This window comes from Aotus nancymaae, unplaced genomic scaffold, assembly GCF_030222135.1.
Source record: "Aotus nancymaae isolate 86718 unplaced genomic scaffold, 86718_ANA_hifiasm-v0.15.2.pri h1tg000021l, whole genome shotgun sequence".
Taxonomy (NCBI): Eukaryota; Metazoa; Chordata; class Mammalia; order Primates; family Aotidae; genus Aotus; species Aotus nancymaae.
The window spans coordinates 31,456,622-31,478,893 of record NW_026988433.1 but is presented as its reverse complement, the minus strand read 5'-3'; the positions used below and the strand labels follow the sequence as shown (position 1 = coordinate 31,478,893).

The 22,272-nt window shown below is 40.7% G+C and overlaps 1 protein-coding gene and 1 non-coding gene across 2 annotated transcripts in view; one reads left to right on the top strand and one right to left on the bottom strand.

Moving 5' to 3' along the window:
- The window catches only part of UTP20 (UTP20 small subunit processome component), a 115,814-nt gene that overhangs the window by 81,088 nt on the left and 12,454 nt on the right, over positions 1–22,272 (top strand). The window contains exons 44-56 of the mRNA XM_064379927.1: positions 4,399–4,497; positions 5,967–6,134; positions 7,815–7,981; positions 8,980–9,121; positions 10,561–10,677; positions 13,887–14,057; positions 14,552–14,683; positions 15,153–15,263; positions 16,655–16,734; positions 17,462–17,531; positions 17,632–17,814; positions 18,551–18,682; positions 19,354–19,486. Coding sequence (XP_064235997.1) covers positions 4,399–4,497; positions 5,967–6,134; positions 7,815–7,981; positions 8,980–9,121; positions 10,561–10,677; positions 13,887–14,057; positions 14,552–14,683; positions 15,153–15,263; positions 16,655–16,734; positions 17,462–17,531; positions 17,632–17,814; positions 18,551–18,682; positions 19,354–19,486 — 1,705 coding nt within the window. The remainder of the gene's footprint in view (positions 1–4,398; positions 4,498–5,966; positions 6,135–7,814; positions 7,982–8,979; positions 9,122–10,560; positions 10,678–13,886; positions 14,058–14,551; positions 14,684–15,152; positions 15,264–16,654; positions 16,735–17,461; positions 17,532–17,631; positions 17,815–18,550; positions 18,683–19,353; positions 19,487–22,272) is intronic.
- On the bottom strand, positions 689–791 carry LOC135276279 (small nucleolar RNA U13). Its single transcript, XR_010343855.1, has one exon. It is a non-coding gene; the product is annotated as a small nucleolar RNA U13 (small nucleolar RNA).

Here is a 22,272-nt window from a genome sequence, read left to right as displayed (position 1 = left end):
ATACCATCTACACGATTAAGACTCCTGGTAATTAACTTTACCTTGTACATCCTAGTTTGTTGGTAGATAATGTTCCTATAGACTGTAAGTCTAACACACTAAGAAATGTCATATTCATTTGACTATCTTTCTTTGTATAGATTTTTAGTAGTTGTTCTATAGATTACCATATATTAACTGAACTTTCAATAATCTACTGAGAATCGGTGTTTTACCAATTCAAGTGGAATGTAGAAACCATATCTCCCTGTAGGTCCCTTTGCCCTTCACCCTTTGTATTATAGCTCTTTATATATTAACATCTCCATGTTGAAAACTTCATTAGGCAGTGTTACAATTTTTGCTTATAATTGTCAAACAAGTTTTAAGCACTCGAGTAGTCTATTCTACCCAGGTATTTACGATTTCTGCTGTTCTTCCATCATTTTTGAATTTCCACACTTCTTTCTAGTATCATTTTGCTGTAGTCTAGAGGGTGTCCTTTAGCAATGCTGTGGAGCACGCATGGTGGGAACAGATTCTCTTAGTTTTCTTGCTTCTATGAATGTCTTCCTTTTACCTTCGTTTCTGAAACACACTGTTGCTGGATGTATAATTTTGCTTTAAGTTCTTTCTTTTTAGCTCTTTAGTTATTTCCTTTAAAAATACTGTACTACTTCCTTCCAACCTTTCTTTTCTTTTTTTTCCACATCAGGCAGATAATGCCCAACTGTTGTTTCAAGGTTTGAGGGAAACTCGTCTCACATATAAACATGAAAACCCAATCATCACACCTGTAAACTATGAAACATCCCTTCCTACCTTTCTGATGAGTTACTCAATTTGTTGTCCCCCTCTAAAAAATATGCTGTTTTTCTCTGATGGCTTTAAAGACCTTGTTGTTATTTTTCAGCAGTTTGATCATGGTGTGTCTTACGTGTGGATTTCTTTGGGTTTACTATTTGGCATTGGCTGAGCTTCTTGACCAAATTTGAAGACTATTCAGCCAATATTTCTTTGTTTTTTGTTTTGGTTTGTTTTTGAAGACACAGTCTTGCTTTGTCACCCAGGCTGGAGTACACTGGTGCAACCTCGGCTTACTGCAACCTCCACTTCTTGGGTTCAAGCAATTCTCGTGCCTCAGCCTCCTAAGTTTTCTTTCTTCTGTGAAATGTCTTCCTTTTACCTTCATTCCTGAAACATATTGTTGCTGGATATATAATTTTGCTTTAATAGTTCTTTCTTTTTAGCTGCTTAGTTCTTTCCTTTAAAAATATTGTACTGCTTCCTTCCAACCTTTCTTTTCTTTTCTTTTCTTTTCTTTTCTTTTCTTTTCTTCTTCCACATCAGGTAGATAATGCCCAACTATTATAACAACAGTGCTAGGATTACAGGCATTAGCCACCACACCCAGCTAATTCTTCGGTATTTTGAGTAGAGATGGGTTTCCCCATGTTATCCAGGCTGGTCTCGCATTCCTGGACTCAAGAATCGCCCTCCCAAAGTGCTGAGATTACAGGTGTGAGCCACCACACCCGGCCCTGATATTTCTTTAAATAAATTTCCTGCAGTGCACTCTTTCTCCTCTCCTGGGACTCCAGTAAAATGAATGTTTGTTTTTCTCCCACTGATTCCTGGGGCTATATTCATATATATATGTATTGGTCTTCTTGTACTCTGTTTAGGTGGGATAATTTTTTAAATTTCTTTCAGTCTATCTGCAGGTTCACTGACTCTTCCCTCTTTCATATCCTTCTGTAATTGGGCTCATCCAATGAGTTTCTTATTTCAATTTCTGGGTTTTTCAATTCTAAAATTTTCATTTATTTTTTTCTTTAGATCTTCTATTTCTTTGCTGACACTTAATTTTTGCATTTGTTTCCATCTTCCAGCTAGAAAACTGGGGCTTTATTTTTCCCATTCTGCCGTGGGCTTCCTGCAGTTGTGCCCATGTCAGGGGCCGAGCAATGGCAAGACAGAAAGAAAAGCAACTAGACTAGGCCAACCCTTTCAGAACCGTAGTTCCAATGAATTGAGAGAAAGCTTCCCCTCTCAGAGCTGTAGCTCCTGCCCATCCCCGTTTCAGCGCCACTGCCACCACGATAGCATTGTGAGACATGGCATATTGAGAACTGACAGACAAGGAGGGATATAATACATCTCTGTCCTTGAGGATTCATGCACACACTTTTAAGGAACATCTGAGGTATTTCAATGAGTAGCCCTTTTTTTCTCTAACCATCTGTTCTTCAAGTCTATCGTATTATTTGTTAAAATAACTAAATTAGAGTTGAGAGAACAACTGATTTCAGCTTTAGTATTAATCACATAGACTGTACCAAAATTGTTCTCTTCGAGTATCACTCTTCATCCTCGCCCCCACTAAAAGGATTTTTTACAGTTAAATGAAAGTTGGACATAGTGGTGTGCACCTTTAGTGCCAGTGACTCAGGTGGCTGCAGTGGGAAGTGGACACCTTGAGCCCAGGTGTTCAAAACCAGTCTGACAGCATAGCAAGCTCCTGTCTCAAAAAATATATATAAATGTCATAGCAAACATTTCAAATACAGATGCTCTTTGACTTATGATGAGACAATGTCCTAGTAAATCCTTCATAAAGTTGAAAAATCATAGATCAAAACATTGTAAGTCAGGAACCATCTGTATATAAAAGTACTTAGGCTGGGCGTGGTGGCTCACTCCTGTAATCCCAGCACTTTGGGAGGCTGAGGCCGGTGGATCCTGAGGTCAGGAGATTGAGACCATCCTGGCCAACATGGTGAAACCCCGTCTCTACTAAAAATACAAAAATTAGCTAGGCGTGGTGGCGTGCGCAGGTAGTCCCAGCTGCTCAGGAGGCTGAGGCAGGAGAATTGCCTGAACCCAGGAGGCAGAAGTTACAGTGAGCTGAGATCATGCCACTGTACTCCAGACTGCTGGGTGTCAGAGTGAGACTCCGTCTCAAAAAAAAAAAAAAAAAAAGGTACTTAAAGATCACAAGTAGGGTCTGGATGCTGTGGCTCACACTTGTAACCCCAGCAATTTGGAAAACTGAGGCAGGTGGATCACTTGAGGTCAGGAGTTCAAGACCAGCCTAGCCAACATGCTGAAACCCTGTCTCTTCTAAAAATATATACATCTACATATACATATTATATATAAATTAGCTTGGTATGGTGGTGCACACCTGTAATCCCAGCTACCTGGGAGGCTGAGGCACAAGAATTTCTTGATCCTGGGAAGCAGAGGTTGTAATAAGCCAAGATTACACCACTGCACTCCAGCCTGGGCAACAGAGCAAGACTCTGCCACCAAAAAAAATTAAAGATCACAAGTAGGTACATAGGAAACTGTCTTTAAGACCCAATTTATGTTTTGATAACTAAATGTGTTTCCTTAGCCTATGATCATTATCTGATATTTACCTTGATAATTTCACAGGACTAGAAGTAGCATAAAGCTTTCAAAAAGCTTGAGAGGCAGGATAACATGTTGTGGAGCCTGGGACTCTGGTTTCTAATCCTCACTCCACCAATTCCTACCCATGATCTCTTTGTGCCTCAGTTTCCTCATCTAAAAACTGCTGATAATAGAGTACCTACTCCCTAGATTGGTTGAGTGAGGCTTAAATGATTTAATACATATAAGGTATTAATATACTACCTATCCTGTAGTAAGCCCTCAGGAAATATCAGCTTGGTTGCTATGAGGTACAAAAACTTGTTTCCTTCATAACATTTTATTTACAAGCTTTAATTACATTCAACATGGGAAAGCTCCTTAATTTGCAGGTTAGTTTTCTTTTTTTGAAGTTCAAGACTCTTGGCTGCCAGTCATGGTGGCTCACACCTGTAATCCCAGCACTTTGGGAGGCCGAGGTGGGCAGACCACCTGAGGTCAGGAGTTCGAGATCAGCCTGGCCAATATGGTGAAACCCCATCTCTACTAAAAATACAAAAAAATTAGCCAGGCATGGCGGTGGGTGCCTATAATCCCAGCTACTCAGGAGGCTGAGACAGAAGAATCTCTTGAACCCGGGAGGTGGAGGTTACAGTGAGCCAAGATCATGCCATTGCACTCTAGCCTGAGTGACAAGAGCAAGACTCCATCTCAAAAAATAATAATAATGAAATAAAAATAAAGTTCAAGACTCGTGCTTTTCTTTATAAATCTGGCCTGATTTAGTCACAACAATAGATCGTAAGAATGGTAGTGTGTTTCTGAACATCTTTGGTACGAAGTGATCATTTGGTTACAAGATTTTAGGTAGTGAAATAACTACATTCATTTGTTGAAGCTTCTCTTGGCAAAAACAGACATATAAACTCGGAGTGCTCTCTTTGCGGTGCTTCCTAGGTCTTATGTTTTCCTAGTGTGATGTTCTTAATATTCATATTCTCACTGTGCATCTCTTGTTAGGTCCATGTGCTAACTTTCACTGTTCACATGCTGCTGCAAGGCCTCACCAACAAGCTGCAAGTTGGGGATTTGGACTCTTGTTTAGATATGATGATTGAGGTAAGACTTACAGAAAGGAATTCCAATTTTATTTTCAGTGGGCAAAGGACATAAAAATATCAGTTCACAAAATAAGAAATAATAATAGCCTGTAAAAATGAAAATAATGTAACACCCCATCTTTTAGATTAGCAGAGGTTTAAAAAGCTAAGACCAAAGCGAGATGAGCACTCTGTCACTGCAAGTAGGTCATAAGTCGGTATGCTCTTTCCAGAAAGTAAGTTGCCATTGTGTATCAAGAGCTTTTGAAATGAGAAAAAATTTTCAGTCACTTCTAAGAATCTATTTTTAAGGAATAAGTTACGTTCACCAGAACTTTATTTATAATACAGTGGGAAATTAATAATAACTTTTAAAATTGGGCCAGGCACTGTGGCTCATGCCTGTAAACCCAGCACTTTGGGATGCTGATATGGGCAGGTCACTTGAGGTCAGGAGTTCGAAACTAGCCTTGCAACATGGTGAAGTCCTGTCTCTAACAAATACACAAAAATTAGCCAGGTATGGTGGTGTGCACCTATAATCCCAGTTATCTAGGAGGCTGAGGCAGGAGAATCGCTTGAACCCAGGAGGTGGAGGTTGCAGTGAGCACATATTGTGCGATTTCAGCCTGGGTAACACAGCGAGACTCTAAAAAAAAAAAATGGATAATGTGCTAATTTGGAGGCTACGATTGTGAAGAGAAATTTGCCACATAACCTTTTGTTCATTTGTTTTAAAATATAGACACTAACATTTTGAATTTCGGTTTAAATATTTACATTAGACCAGGCAAAGTGGCTCCCTGTAATCCCAGCACTTTCAGAGGCCGAGATGGGTGGATCACTTGAGACCAGGAGTTTAAGACCAGCTTGGGCTACATGGTGAAACCCCATCTCTGTTAAAAATACAAAAATTAGGTAGGGTGGCACATGCCTGTAATCCCAGCTACTTGGGAGGCTGAGACACAAGAATAGCTTGAACCCAGGAGGTGGAGGTTGCAGTGAGCCGAGGTTACACTATTGCACTCCAGCCTGGGTGACAGAGTGGGACTCTGTCTCAGAAAATAAGTAAATAATTAATTAGATTGCAAATATTCTGAGAACTTCTTGAAGGGTAACATCAAAAAAGAAGTACCTGTTCAGAAATAAGTGAAAGGAAGAATAAAAGATAAAAAAGAAATTAAAAAAAAAAAAGTACCTGTCTGTACAGTCATACAATTTTATATGTACATCTGTGAAGGGTTTTTCTTTTGTTTCCCATTAGTGTCAACTTTTAAGTGTTTGTTATGTGTTTGTTTTTTTAGTGATTGGTCCCTAAATTGCATTGAAAACAGGTGCATTCTAAAAGAAATTTCTTCCATCTAATTTGAGTCCAGTCCAACTTGTATTTCTTTGATTTGGACTACCAGGACCTTTATTCAGTAACTGCTTATGTTGGCGTATCTTCCTGAGTGCACATAATTGCCATTTGTCCTTTTTCTTCCAAAGATTTTTAACCATGAGTTGTTTGGTGCTGTTGCCGAAGAGAAGGAAGTAAAGCAGATCCTCTCCAAAGTCATGGAAGCACGAAGAAGCAAAAGTTACGATTCTTATGAAATCCTGGGCAAGTTTGTAGGAAAAGATCAGGTTACAAAACTTATCCTTCCATTAAAAGAGGTAAGGACTTGAATGCCGTTCAGGAGATCACAGCATTACAATCTCATGAGTTTCTAAAAGGAACGATGTGTGGGGCAAACTCAAACACTGTTCTTGATCACCCATGATTTCCTTTGGTGCTAGGGCCCCAGGACCATATGGCCAGTACATGAGTGCTTTGATTCAAAAGTCATAGTCCCCAATGTAAACCATGAGATAAGAAAGAAAGGCAACAAGAATTGAGCACAGGTGAATATTATAGCTGGGTCAAGTCAGCAGCTAAGAACGTGAAGAAATCTAGAGGCACATAAGCCACATCTTGGGGTTGAGGTTATGAGTAACTTTTCTTTATATGTTATGTCCATGTTTGAAATTTTATTAAGAATTTATTTTAGTCCAGGCATGGTGGGTCACACCTGTAATTCCAGCACTTTGGAAGGCCAAGGCAGGAGGAATTGCTTGAGCCCAGGAGTTTGAGACCAGCCTGGGCAACATAGCAAGACTCTATCTCTATTTAAAAAATATATATTTACATTTACAAAAAAATTGATTTAAATTTGGAGTAAATATATATTAGAAAGCTTTTGGACACAGATTGTCACTCCCAGGTTGTCAAAAGGAAGAAAACTGGCATTTACTGATATATTCTAAAGCACTGCTACCTTACCTCTCCTAATCTGCATACCCTGTGAGATTGATGGTACTTTCATTTTACAAATAAGAAAATTCAGGCTTGGAAAGGTAGAAAGGAACATGATTAAAGAGATAGGGGTTTAGTTCCAGATCTTTCTGATCCAAAGTTCACATTCCTACCATGGTTTCATTCTGCTTCCTGGAGATCAGGGACAGTAATTTATCCACCTTCCTGTTGTTTGCTGTGCCTATGGCAGAGGTGAACATCAATTAAATGTTAATTTATTAAAGTTTTGTGTACTAAAACTAGAGCAAAGAGCACTATCTATTGACGTGAATTACACTAGGTCTAAATGTTCTGGTGCTAGATGAACTCCATAATTACTCCTAGGATTCATTTAGTTTTATCGGAGCCTTATCTAAGAATGTTAGATACATTTTGAGGATGAAAAAGAGTCGACAGAGCACGTATGTCCGTGATGTATTTACAAAGTCCCTCCAAGGTATGGAAAGTTATTAATACTATGTCTCATGCAAGATAATAACTCTGAAGCACTGAGTGTTTTCTGAGGTCGCTGATCCTGGTTCCCATTAGGTTCCTCTGATTTGGCCCAGTAACAGATATCAGACCCTGAGGCCTTGGCCATGGCAACATGTCATTCTCGTGGTTTGCTATGAGTAGCGAATACATTTTGTTGCTTGTGTGCATGTGTGTGTTTGCCTCTAAGTCACCCCTGTTAGTGTGCTGGGAGAGTTAATGTTAACTTAGAAGTCTCATATCTCTGGCATTGTGCCCTGAGGCCTCACCAGCAGAGAACAGGGCAGGAGTGGGGGAAACCCGAGGCTCAGAAGCCTGAAGCCTGCACAGTGGTTCTTCCTCGGGTTGAGATTATAGGTAACTTTCACTTTCTGTTTTATTTGTGTTTGAAATTGCATTAAGAATGTTTTTTAATTAGGAGAAAGCCAAAGGTATATTAGAAAGCAAATATATAAAAGAAAAGCACCATTATGACACATCAAAATGCATTTCTGTGTCATCTCAGCATGACATTTATGTTCTGCTTTTAGATCTTACAAAATACCACGAGTCTGAAACTGGCCCGGAAAGTTCATGAAACCTTACGCCGAATCACAGTGGGATTAATTGTAAATCAGGAAATGACAGCTGAATCCATTCTATTACTCAGTTACGGTTTAATCAGTGAAAATCTTCCTCTGTTAACAGAAAAAGAAAAGTAAGTTGGAAAAAACAAACAGTAATTTTGGTGTCTGCATCTGATAAGGTATTTTGTGGGTTGTTTTAATAATTTGCTTTAGTAAAAAATGAAACGTTAAAAATAAAATAAAATTATACCCACCTGAGTTCTCAGATGGTACTTTATAATGTGATACATTTCAATGTGAGATTTTCCCATAAATGAGGTAGCTGTGACAGCGGCCAGTTATTTTGGCATTTCCCTGATACCATTTTGTTTTAAAGACTTATTGATTCAAAGATAGGATGGATTTTAAATCTGTATCTTGTATTCTGATTAAACAGAGATTGAGACCTTAAAAGATTTTAAAATATTTTGTAGGCCAGGCACGGTGGCTCATGCCTGTAATCCCAGCACTTTGGGAGGCCAAGCCGAGTAGGTCACCTGAGGTCAGGAGTTTGAGACCAGCCTGGCCAATTTGGTGAAACCCTGTCTCTACTAAAAATACAAAAATTAGCCAGATGTAGTGGTGGGTGCTTGTAATCCCAGCTACACGGGAGACTGAGGCAGGAGAATCACTTGAACCCGGGAGGCGGAGGTTGCAGTGAGCCAAAATCGGGCCACTGCACTCCAGCCTAGGCAACAGAGCAAGACAGTCTCAAAAAAAAAAAAAAAAAAAAAAAAAAAATATATATATATATATATATATATATATATATATAATCTTATATATCTTATACATTAGTAAGCTTCCTTTTAGTTTTGCTTCTGTGGTCTGAGAGAGACTCCTTGGCATTTATTTTCAGAAATCAAACAAGAGAGTGTCCTCTTTCTGTTCATCTTAATATAAATATATTGTCTTAGTAACCTTAATCAACAGCCTAATAATCTCTTCATGGTTGGGGGGGTGACAAAAATCCAAGCAAATGGCACATTATTTAGTGTTGGGCTTTCGTCGCTTTAGAAGGGCCACTGTAACTTCTTGGAATGCAGCTGACAGTGTTCTTTCCCCTCTTCTTATGCCACGTGATTGACAGAAATCCAGTAGTCCCAGCACCAGATCCACGTCTACCACCCCAGAGCTGCCTTCTGCTCCCCCCAACTCCAGTTCGAGGTGGACAGAAAGCTGTTGTGAGCAGGAAAACCAACATGCACATATTTATTGAGTCCGGGCTTCGGGTAAGATAACCTTAAAATGAGACTTGCTTCCTTCAGGGAGTCTGCACCTTTTAATCTTCTGTTGAATTTCTAGTACTCTTCACTTCCAGTGGAAATGCCTTAACTGTAAATACTTTTTAGATTTTTTTTTTTACAGATGCATTGGTCCATTTACTATTTATCTCTTCCAGCACTTACATTGAAGATGTAACTGTCCCAGAATTAATGATTCTTCTCAAATATTTATTAAGTTCTTACTGGTGCTTTGCCCATGAGCCCTTCTGAACTACTTTTTTTCTTTTTTGAGACCAAATCTTGCTCTGTCACCAGGCTGGAGTTCAGTGGCGTGATCTCTGCTCACTGCAACCTCCAACTCCCTGGTTCAAGCAATTCTCCTGCCTCAGCCTCCTGAGTAGCTGGGATTACAGGCATGTGCCACCACTCTCAGCTAATTTTTGTGTTTTTAGTAGAGACGCTGTTTCACCATGTTGGCTAGAATGGCCTTGATCTTCTGACCTTGTGATCCACCCACCTTGGCCTTCTAAAGTGCTGGGATTATAGACGCCTCTGAACTACTTTGAATTTTTTTAAAAGATCATGTGTGGCCAGACATGGTGGCTAACATCCATAATCCCAGCACTTTGGGAGGCTAAGGCCGGAAGATCACTTGAGGATAGGAGTCTGAAACCAGCCTGGGCAACATAACGAGACTCCATCTCTACAAAAAAAAAAAATATTTTTTAATTAGCCAGGCATGATGGCATGCACCTTTAGTCACCTGTAGTCCTAGCTACTCAGGAGGCTGAGGTGGGAGAATTGCTTGAGCCCAGGAGTTTGAGGCTGTGGTGAGCTATGATCGCACCACTGCACTCCAGCATGGACAACAGAGTGAGACCCTGTCTCTAAATAAAATTAAAAACATGGTGAGCTTTTAAAAGCACAGATCTAATCATTTCCTTTAAAAAATCCTTCATTGACTGATTTTTCTAACACATGTTCCAGCCACACTAGCTTCCATTCCCATCTAGAAAGTCACCATACTCTTTCCTGCCCTAGGAGCTCACCACCCACTTGTTGCTCTACCAGATTCCCACACAACTCTCAAAGCACCCTGTACACATCATCATTTCCTTAGAGTCTGGCTAAGATCCATCAGAACAGAGGCCACGTCCATCCTGGTTATTGCCATGTCCTGTGTACTAAGCCAGTGCCTGGAATCACAGTAGAAGCTGAGAAAATGGACTCTGATATATGGACTTAGCATCTCAGCTGCACAGCAATCTCTCACCTTGACTTACTGAGACCCTCCCAGGCAGTTTGTCATTCCTTAAGAATTTTTTATCATTTCAAATAGAAATATCTTAACATTTCTTGCTTGTCTCTTAAAATCATTTCACATTTACTTAACTCATCTGGTCTAATGGGCAACTAATGTAAAATATCTTTTTGAAATCTCTCAGATGCTGCATCTGAGTCTGAAGACTTCGAAGATCAAGTCTTCAAGTGAACGTGTCCTGGAAATGCTGGATCCTTTTGTGTCTCTCCTCACAGACTGCTTGGGCTCCATGGATGTGAAGGTGAGCATCGGTTTGCACTCTGCATTGGAGCATTTGTTCCTTCAGAAGAACTGTGTTGTGCGGAATACCTAATGTTTATTCTTGGGCTCAAGCTTTATGAAATGATTGAGGTTTTGTTTGTTTGGTTGTTGTTTTTTTGTTTTTGTTTTTTTGAGACAGAGTCTTGCTCTGTCACCCAGGCTAGAGTGTGATCTCAACTCATTGCAACCTCCACTTTCCAGGTTCAAGGGATTCTTCTGCCTCAGCCTCCCAAGTAGCTGGGATTACAGGTGCACACCACCATGCCTGACTAACTTTTGTATTTTTAGTAGAGATGAGGTTTCATCATTTTGGCCAGGGTGGTCTCAAACCCCTGACATCAGGTGATCCGCCCGTCTCAGCCTCCTAAAGTACTGAGATTATAGGCATGAGCCACTGCGCCTGGACAAGATGATTGAGTTTTAAAGAGATTTATGACATCATGAACCACCACTATTTGCTACATTAAATCACTTCCCTATTTACTAATTCTATATGTTTGGATAGTCTTTAACAGTTTTAAAACCCTCCTAGATACATTATTTCTTTTTTCTATGTTGCCAGCCTGGAGTACAGTGACACAATCTCAGCTCACTCCACCTCCGCTTCCTGGCTTCAAGTGATTCCCCTGCCTCAGCCTCCTGAGTAGCTAGGACTAATAGGCATGCACGACCATGCCCAGCTAAGTTTTGTATTTTTTTTTTTTTTTTTTTTTTTTTGAGTTGGAGTTTCGCTCTTGTTACCCAGGCTGGAGTGCAATGGCACGATCTCGGCTCACTGCAACCTCCGCCTCCTGGGTTCAGGCAATTCTCCTGCCTCAGCCTCCTGAGTAGCTGGGATTACAGGCACGCGCCACCATGCCCAGCTAATTTTTTGTATTTTTAGTAGAGGCAGGGTTTCTTCATGTTGGCCAGGATGGTCTTAATCTCTTAACCTCGTGATCCACCTGCCTCGGCCTCTCAAAGTGCTGGGATTACAGGAGTGAGCCACCATGCCCAGCTCATTAAGTATTTCATTTGATCCTCAAAGCTTCATGAGGGTGAATGATTTTGTCCCTTACCAATCATCATCATCATCATCACCTTTGTCACTACTACTGCTCCGTGCTATGAATCCCAAGAGCATTGTCTCTGATCCTCACAACCACTCCTGAGCCATATGTTCTTACTATTTCGGTTTTATAAATGAGAAAATTAGGGCTAGGGCCTAGGTACAGATCCAGGCTATGAACCTATATCTGTCAGACTCCATTGCCTACACATGACCCATTTTTCTCATATCACCTACTTTACAGATGAAGGTGCCAAGAGGTTAAGTAACATCTCTGGAATCAAACAGGTAATCAGTTGCAGAGCTAGGATGTAAGCCCAGGTCTTTCCAACTCCCAAGCTCGCTTTTCTATGCCTTAATCTAGCCATGAGGAGCTCTCAGCAGCCAGAACAGCAAGGGTATTATTAGATAGAGCTGACCTTGCCAGGTGTGGTGGCTCTCGCCTGTAATCCCAGCACTTTGGGAGGCCAAGGCAGGTGGATCACAAGGTCAGGGGTTTAAGACCAGCCTGGCCAACATGGTGAAACCTCATCTCTACTAAAAATACAAAAATTAGTCAGGTGTGGTGGTGTGCACCTGTAGTCCCAGCTACTTGGGAGGCTGAGGCAGGAGAATTGCTTGAACTGGGGAGACAGAAGTTGCAGTGAGCCTAGACTGTGCCATTGCACTCCAGCCTAGGTGACAGTGCAAGACTCTGTCTCCAAAAAAAAAAAAAAAAAAAAATAGAGCTGATCTAGCTGATCCAGGTGCTTTCAAAGGTTTGGCCTTGGAGGTTCAGGGATCTCAGCATACTTTTTCCATATCTTTTGCCATAGCACTTAACTATATTAAATGATAGTTAATTGTTTTTATGATTAATATCTGAGTTAACCGTCTGCTGCATAAATGCAGAGAAGGTATCCTTTTTATCTTTGTATTTATGATACCTAGTAGAGTGCTTTGTATACCTAATTCAAGCTTAGTAAGAGTAGATTACATTGAAGTACCATTCTAGAAAACAGAAAAGCCATTTAAAATGTATTTTTCGGCTGGGCGCAGTGGCTCACGCCTGTAATCCCAACACTTTGGGAGGCCGAGGTGGGTGGATCATGAAGTCAAAAGATTGAGACCATCCTGGCCAACATGGTGAAACCCCGTCTCTACTAAAAATACAAAAAATTAGTTAGGCATGGTGACGTGTGCCTGTAATCCCAGCTACTCAGGAGGCTGAGGCAGAAGAATTGCCTGAACCCAGGAGGCGGAGGTTGCGGTGAGCCAAGATCGCGCCATTGCACTCCAGCCTGGGTAACAAGAGTGAAACTCTGTCACAGAAATAAATAAATAAATAATAAATATAAATAAAAATAAAAAATAAAATGTATTTTTCAAAAACAAATTGTAAAATTGACCAACCTATCCAAATCGTATAACCTCCATAAACTCCTATAAATAGGTTAAGAATGTGGCTGGGCATGTTGGCTCATGCCTGTGATCCCAGCACTGGGGAGGCTGAGGCAGGAGGATTGCTTGAGCCCAGGAGTTCAAGACCAGCCCTGGTAACCTAGCGAGAACTTGTCTATTTAAAAAAAATAAAATGTTTAAACAAAGATAAAATTAAAATATAAAAAGAATATGGTGCCTTTTTGTATTTCCTTATGATCTACCTTCATTTGTTATGGATAAGCAAATTCTTCTACAACCAGGAATTGGAAATTCATTTTGGGCACAGTTCTTCCAGGGTGGGCTGGGCTCAGCATCTTACTTATCCAGCACAATCATTTAAAGAGTCTGCATAGGCTGGGCGCGGTGGCTCACACCTGTAATCCCAGCACTTTGGGAGGCTGATGCGGGTGGATCATGAGGTCAAGAGATCGAGACCATCCTGGTCAGCATGGTGAAACCCCATCTCTACTAAAAATACAAAAATTAGCTGGGCATGGTGGCGCACGCCTGTAGTCCCAACTACTTGGGAGGCTGAGGCAGGAGAATTGCTTAAACCCAGGAGGCAGAGGTTGCGGTAAGCCGAGATTGCACCATTGCACTCCAGCCTGGGTGACAAGAAACTCTGTCTCAAAAAAAAGAAAAAAAAAAGAATCTGCATAGCCTCGGTTGCTGGATTGTTGGATTCCATCACGTCACAAGTTGGTGATTTTTTTTTTCAGGTGATCACAGGTGCTTTACAATGCCTGATTTGGGTCTTGAGGTTCCCGCTGCCTTCCATAGAAACAAAAGCAGAGCAGCTGACAAAACACCTCTTCCTTCTGCTGAAGGACTATGCAAAGCTTGGGGCTGCCAGGGGCCAGAACTTCCACCTGGTGGTTAATTGTTTCAAGGTGAGATGTCCTCACTTGCACTTGGAAAAAGTCAGGATGGAGCCAGGTGCAGTGGCTCACACCTGTAATCCCAGCACTTTGGGAGGCTGAGGTGGAAGGATTGCTTGAGCCGAAGAGTTCAAAACCTGCTTGGTCAACATAAGAAGACCCTATTTGTACATTAAAAAAATACTAAAAAATTAGCTGGGCATGGTGATGTGTACCTGTAGTCCCAGTTACTTGGGAGGCTGAGGCTGCCTTGAGCTATGATCACTGCACTCCAGCCTGGGTGACAGAGCAAGACCCTGACCCAAAAGCCAAAACCAAGATTAATATCAAAACTTAGTTGCCCCTTGTGGTTATGGATAAAATTTTTTCTGGAGTAGTTTTCTAAGACTAGAGGGCTGGAATCCTGTGTGGAAAAGCATACTGTGTGTTGTGTTAAATCCTTGTCATTTTCCTGGACCCCAATTGTGGAATGTGCTGGCTGTGAACATCACTATTGTAACTTGCAGTGTGTGACCATACTTGTCAAGAAAGTCAAGTCTTACTGGATAACTGAAAAACAGCTCCAAGTTTTACTGGCCTATGCTGAGGAGGACATTTATGATACTTCAAGACAAGCCACTGCCTTTGGTCTTCTGAAGGTATGGTGTCATCAGAATGTTGACTGTTTCGGTTTATGAGCTTCACAGCAGATATTTTGAACACACAGAACATAGCATTTTGACTAGCTGTAGACTTCAGAAATTAAGTAATTTGTCAAGATTGTTATGATTTTGGTGGGTCAATTACAAGCGAACATTTGCTTATGAAAAATGTTTAAATGTGAGCCCTGTCTTAACATTTCCAGGGAATTCTGTACAAATACAAGTATTCTCTTTTTATTTATATGTTTTTTTTTCTTAGTGTGGTAAAATGTACATAACATAAAACTCACCATTTTTACCAATTTGAAGTGTATGTTTAAGTGTTGTGTTCTTTGTGCTTAAGTGTGTCTTGAAGATACTTTATTGTGTTTGAGAGTTTCCTGTGATTGGTTTAGCACCAACTCTGCTTCCATCCATCTGCAACAAAACACATAAAATAAGTATGTTTTTTCCTTTTGTATTTTAGGCAATTTTATCAAGAAAGCTGTTGGTCCCAGAAATCGATGATGTCATGCGGAAAGTATCCAAGTTGGCAGTCTCTGCACAAAGTGAACCTGCCAGAGTCCAGTGCCGACAGGTTTGTAGAGAGCACTTATTCCCATAGCAAGGGCTGGGCCCTGCCGCATCTGTGTGGCAGAGGTGTCAACACTGGCTAAATTCTGAAAACTACCTTGTGTCATATTGTTGCTTTATGCTGAGACTCGGGCATCCTGGTGTAGGAGGTCGGGGAGGCTTTTCTGGAGACTGACAGGCAGGCCAAAATTTGAAGGAAGAAGAAGGCTTAGCTTTCCAGGTGAGGGGGCAGTAGAGGCTTGAGGTGAATGAGAGCTTAGCTCAATTGAGGAGCTCAACACAGGTGAGTGAGTTGAGGGGTGGAGACCCAGGTTGGGCAGGACCCTGTGGTCTTGTTAAAGATTTGGGGCTTTGTTCTAAGGATAGTAAGGAGCTATTTAAATCCTTAGGCAGAGGAGTGACAGCATCAGGTTTGTAGCTATACATCTGTCAATCTCTAATTTTATGAGCACGTACTATGCCCAAAGAGGTGGAAAGGTTTAAGGTGGAAATAGGAACTCAGGGTTGCAGGTGGGTTTGAGCTGCTGAGGAGGCCAGGGTGGAAGGGAAGATGAGTGTCTCTGGAAATAATTGCTTGGGTACTATTAAGAAGAATAGTCCGCTGCTATTAAGCACTATCTGTGTGCCTAGCACTTTAAATGCATGACCTGTGTTTACAAGTACCCTTCAGAAGAAACGGTATCCCCATTTTACGGCTAGGGAAAGGCAGGCCTTGGAAACTTGAATGATGTCGCTTAGTTCTCACAGTTTATTAGTAAAGGAGGCTAGATACTATACTGATTTGAAAGTCCAGCCTTTGGTCACAGACTAGGCATGGAATTCTGACAGTGTCACATGAACATTTTCTTACTGTCTCTGGACCAACTTCATTCCCTTCAACTGTAAAATGTGCTATTTTCACATACTTCCTAAGGGAATGATGAAATTTAACTGAGAAACTCTTAACGCAGTGCTTGGCACATAGAGGGTTTTTAGTAAATGCATTAGTTATTATTTTCAGTATTAATATTATCACTGTGTTGTTATTCTTGTTGAAGGGGAGATACCAGGTTGGACCACAGTCCTTACTGTGGTACACCTGTCACCACTTGTCACAGAGAGATCAGCTTCCAACTGCGGGCTTAGATTTGAAGTCTTAAACCACAGTGCCTATGGTGGGCCAGGACTTGCCTCTGTCAGGCACATGGGGCAGGACCAGGTAAATCAAGTGAGAGAAATGAAGGGTCACAGTTGCTATTGACTTAGTAGGCAGATTTAGCTGGAGTCTGTTGGAAAGCCTGATTAATTGCCATTCTGGAAAGTTGTTGTAACCTACCAGTGAGTTCCAGAAAGCTTAGGAGACAGGAATACTGGAGAAGAGATCCAAATAATCATCTGTGTGACTTTCGTTCCTAGGTTTTTCTGAAATATATTCTTGACTATCCCCTGGGTGACAAATTGAGACCAAACTTGGAATTCATGCTCGCTCAACTGAAGTAAGCTTATGCTATTAACTATACAGGGGCAGAGGTTAGTTTCTTCTTTCCTTTTAACGTGGCGGCTGTCTTAAAAAGGACCAGTGCCTAAGCATAATGGTGCATTCTCTGAGCATACTGTTATATGACTCATAGACATTGTGCTTGGCTTCATACAGCAGTTCTCTGAGTTGCTTTTCAATCTGGTTTAACCATTGATTGTCTAAGAGTCCACTTAGGAGAATGTTGAAATCTGACAAAATTACATTTAAAGCTGCACAATGGTAGCTTAATTGATATATACAAGCATTAAAATTAGAGAAACAGCATTTTTTTTCTTTTCTTTTCTTTTTTTTTTTTTTTTTTGAGATGGAGTCTTGCTGTGTCACCCAGGCTGGAGTGCGATGGCGTAATCTCAGCTCACTACAACCTCCGCCTCCCGGGTTCAAGCGATTCTCAGAGCCTCAGCCTCCCTATTAGCTGGGACTACAGGTGCACACCACCACACCTGGCTAATTTTTTGTATTTTTAGTAGAGACGGGGTTTCACCATGTTGGCCAGGATGGTCTTGATCTTCTGACCTTGTGATCCACCCACCTTGGCCTCCCAAAGTGCTGAGATTATAGGCGTGCCCAGACTTCATTTTTTTAAGAAGTAAATTGACACCTTGATACAACAGTTTAAATTTTAAATAATTATTGGTAAATTTAGAAGATACTAACAAATCCACCTAATGTCCTTGCCCTAGTTATGAACACGAAACCGGGAGAGAGTCCACCTTGGAGATGATCGCCTATCTCTTTGACATGTTCCCTCAGGTACTGTGACCCCAAAGATAAGCCCCAGGACCCCTGGAAGTCCTCAGAGCATCTGTAGAAACTCTATTCTGAGTGCTCACAAGTGCCTCTTCTGTTTTAGGGGCTGCTCCATGAGAACTGCGGAATGTTCTTTATCCCTCTTTGTCTAATGACAGTCAATGATGACTCTGCCACGTGCAAAAAGATGGCATCCATGACAATCAAGTCCCTGCTTAGTAAAATCAGCCTCGAGAAAAAAGATTGGCTGTTCGACATGGTTACCACTTGGTTCGGAGCAAAAAAGGTTTGCATTGCTTTTAGTCACAGTTCAGTGACAAGTCTTAACTTTGGGGGTTCATAGTTTAAGTAAGAACATATGTTGAACACTGTTGAATTGGTTTTTTCCCCATATAGTGTTTTTTCTGTCTGATTATGCAAATAGTATATTCTTAAAGTTTCCCAAAGTGTAAGAAGTTATAAAAAGTAATATAAAAATCACCTGTATTTCTACTACATTATTGTTAGGAAGTATTCCACTATGTGAATGTATCATAATTTACTTAACCAGCTCCTAATGATGAATACTTTTGTTTCCAATTTTGCATGTTCAATTTCTAAAATGTAGCTTTTATTCTTTTATCCACTTGGTGCCTCTGCCACCATCATCATTGGCCTATCTTTGTGAAACATAAACAACATATGCCCTGTGTTCATGAGTAACGTGTTGCATACCCACTTAATGGGGAATGGGCTTGAGACTTCTTCCCATTTCCTTTTAATTTACAGTGGAAAAAAAATATGGAAGTACTCAGTAGTTAATAGTAATCCCACTTTTTAAAACATTATTCTTGAGTATAAAGATTTCCCCGCATTTTGTATATTGGCCATCAAAGCTCCGTCATTTACTGACTTCTGGCATCAGAAAGAAATGTTTATTGTCTCTGAATGTTGAGGACAAAATAATGGCTACCTTAATTTTACACTTTCAGAAAAGGCCTCCCAAGTTCTCTTGACGTTGTCTTGTGGTTTATATTTGGCAGCGCTTAAATAGACAGCTTGCTGCCCTGATCTGTGGCTTGTTTGTGGAAAGTGAAGGAGTTGATTTTGAGAAAAGACTTGGAACTGTCCTTCCTGTGATTGAAAAGGAAATTGATCCTGAACAGTTTAAAGATGTAAGTAATTTGCTAGGGAATAAAACTTGCTAACTTACAGTTTTACTTGAGGTGATGTAGCTAACAGATTAGATATTAGCTTATAGGTCAAATATTTATATTTATGTCTATATCTATTTATAGTTAATTGATTAAATATTTGTATTCAAAAAAATACCCTTTATCATAAAAGCAAACATTCAGTGTAGTTGGAACTTTTTAAAATTAGAGTTATAGCCAAGCATGGCAGCGCATGCCTGTAGTTCTGCCCTTTTAGGAGGCTGAAGCAGGAGGATCATGCCGCTATACTCCAGCCTGGCTAATGGAGCGAGACCCTGACTCAAAAAAAAAGCGGGGGCTGGAGGATTAAAGTTAAAGTAAGTTATCTTCATGGTATGTGAAGATCAAAGGTTCTCAACAAGGGTGATTTTGCTCCCCCTGCCGCCACCCCCCATTTTTGGTTGTCACAACTGGAGGATGGAGGTGCTATTGGCATCTAGAGCACAGACGGGCAGGGATGCTAGTAACATCCTACAATGCGCATGGCAGCCCCCACAGCAAAGGATCATCAGGCCCACAATGTCAGGAGTGCCGAGGTTCAGAAACGGGTGGATTTACATGCTGGAGTAAAAATGTCCATCAGATACTTTCAGATTGTTGCGTTCATTGACTTACATCCATCTTGTTTTTAGATCATGGAAGAAACTGAAGAAAAAGCTGCCGATCGCCTTCTGTTTAGTTTTCTTACATTGATAACTAAACTTATAAAGGAATGTAATATTATTCAGTTTACTAGACCTGCTGAGACTTTGAGTAAAATCTGGAGTAAGTATTTTTTTTTTTATTTTACTTTAAGTTCTGGGGTACATGTGCAGATCTTGCAGGATTGTTACATAGGTACACACATGACATGGTGGTTTGCTGCCTCCATCCCCCCGTCGCCTACATTAGGTATTTCTCCTAATGTTATCCCTCCCCAATCTCCCCACCCCCTGCTATCCCTCCCCTAGCCTCCCACTCCCCAACAGACCCCAGTGTGTGATGTGCCCCTTCCTGTGTTCATGTGTTCCCATTGTTCAACACCCACTTATGAGTGAGAACATGCAGTGTTTGGTTTTCTGTTCTTGTGTCAGTTTGCTGAGAATGATGGTTTCCAAATTCATCCATGTCCCTGCAAAGAACATGAACGCCTCCTTTTTTATGGCTGCATAGTATTCCATGGTGTATATGTGCCATATTCTTTTTATCCAGTCTATCATTGATGGGCATTTGGGTTGGTTCCAAGTCTTTGTTATTGTAAACAGTGCCACAATGAACATAAATGGGCATGTGACTTTATAATAGATTGATTTATAATCCTTTGGGTATATACCCAGTAATGAGATGGCTGGGTCAAATGGTATTTCTATTTCTAGATCCTTGAGGAATTGCCACACTGTCTTCCACAATGGTTTAACTAATTGACACTCCCACCAACAGTGTAAAAGCGTTCCTATTTCTCCACATCCTCTCTAGCATCTGTTGTCTCCAGAATTTTTTTTTTTTTTTGAGATGGAGTTTCGCTCTTGTTACCCAGGCTGGAGTGCAATGGCACAATCTCGGCTCACCGCAACCTCCGCCTCCTAGATTCAAGCAATTCTCGTGCCTCAGCCTCCTGAGTAGCTGGGATTACAGGTGCGCGCCACCAGGCCCAGTTAATTTTTTTTGTATTTTCAGTAGAGACGAGGTTTCACCATGTGGACCAGGATAGTCTTGATCTCTTGACCTCGTGATCCACCCGCCTCGGCCTCCCGAAGTACTGGGATTACAGGCTTGAGCCACCACACCCGGCCCTATGTCTCCAGATTTTTTAATGATCGTCATTCTAACTGGCATGAGAGCTCATTGTGGTTTTGATTTGCATTTCTCTAACGACCAGTGATGACAAGAATTTTTTCATATGTTTGTTGGCCACATAAATGTCTTCTTTTGAAAAGTGTTTTTTTCATATCTTTTGCCCACATTTTGATGGGGTTGTTTTTTTCTTGTATATTTGTTTTAGTTCTTTGTAGATTCTGGATGTTAGCCCTGGTCAGATGGGTAGCTTGCAAAAATTTTTCCCATTCTGTTGGTTGTCAGTTCACTCTAATGATTGTTTCTTTTGCTGTACAGAAGCTCTTAAGTTTAATTAGATCCCATTTGTCTATTTTGGCTTTTGTTGCCATTGCTTTTGGTGTTTTAGTCATGAAGTCCTTGCTTATGCCTATGTCCTAAATAGTACTGCCTAGATTTTCTTCTAGGGTTTTTATGGTGTTAGGTCTTACGTTTACATCTTTAATCCATCTGGAGTTAATTTTTGTTTAAAGTGTAAGGAAGGGGTCTAGTTTCAGTTTTCTGCACATGGCTAGCCAGTTTTCCCAACACCATTTATTAAACAGGGAATCCTTTCCCCATTGCTTGTTTTTGTCCTGTTTGTCATCAAATTGTTGTAAATGTGTGGCGTTACTTCCGAGGCCTCTGTTCTGTTCCATTGGTCTATAGCTCTGTTTTGGTACCAGTACCATGTGTTTTGATTGCTGTAGCCTTGTGGTATATTTTGAAGTCAGGTAGCGTGATGCCTCCAGCTTTGTTCTTTTTGCTTAGGATTTTCTTGGCTATTCAGGCTCTCTTTTGGTTCCATGTGAAGTTTAAGGTGTTTTGTTCGAGTTTTGTAAAGAAGGTCAATGGTAGTTTGATGGGGATACCATTGAATCTACAAATTACTTTGGGCAACATGGCCATTTTCACGATATTGATTCTTCCTAACCATGAACATGGAATATTTTTCCATCTGTTTGTGTCCTCTCTTATTTCCTTGAGCAGTGGTTTGTAGTTCTCCTTGAAGATATCCATGATGAACATCGATGCAAAAATCTTCAATAAAGTACTGGCAAACTGAATGCAACAGCACATCAAAAAGCTTATCCATCACAATCAAGTAGGCTTCATCCTGGGGATGCAAGACTGGTTCAACATACACAAATCTATAAACGTAATCCATCACATAAACAGAACCAAAGACAAAAACCACATGATTATCTCAATAGATGCAGAGAACACCTTCAACAAAATTCAACAGCCCTTTATGCTAAAAACTCTTAATAAACTAAGTATCAATGGAATGTATCTCAAAATAATAAAAGCTATTTATGACAGACCCACAGCCAATATCATACTGAATGAGCAAAAACTGGAAGCATTCCCTTTGAAATCTGGCACTAGACAAGGGTGCCCCCTCTCACCACTCCTGTTCAACATAGTATTGGAAGTTCTAGCCAGAGCAATCAGGCAAGAAAAAGAAATAAAGGGTATTCATTTAGGAAAAGAGGAAGTCAAATTGTCTCTATTTGCAGACATCATGATTGTATATTTAGAAGACCCCATCGTCTCAGCCCAAAATCTCCTTAAGATGATAAACAACTTTAGCAAAGTCTCAGGATACAAAATCAATGTGCAAAAATGATAAGCATTCCTATACACCAATAACAGACAAACAGAGAGCCAAATCATGAGCGAACTCTCATTCACGATTGCTACAAAGACAATAAAATACCTAGGAATACAGCTAACAAAGGACGTGAAGAACCTCTTCA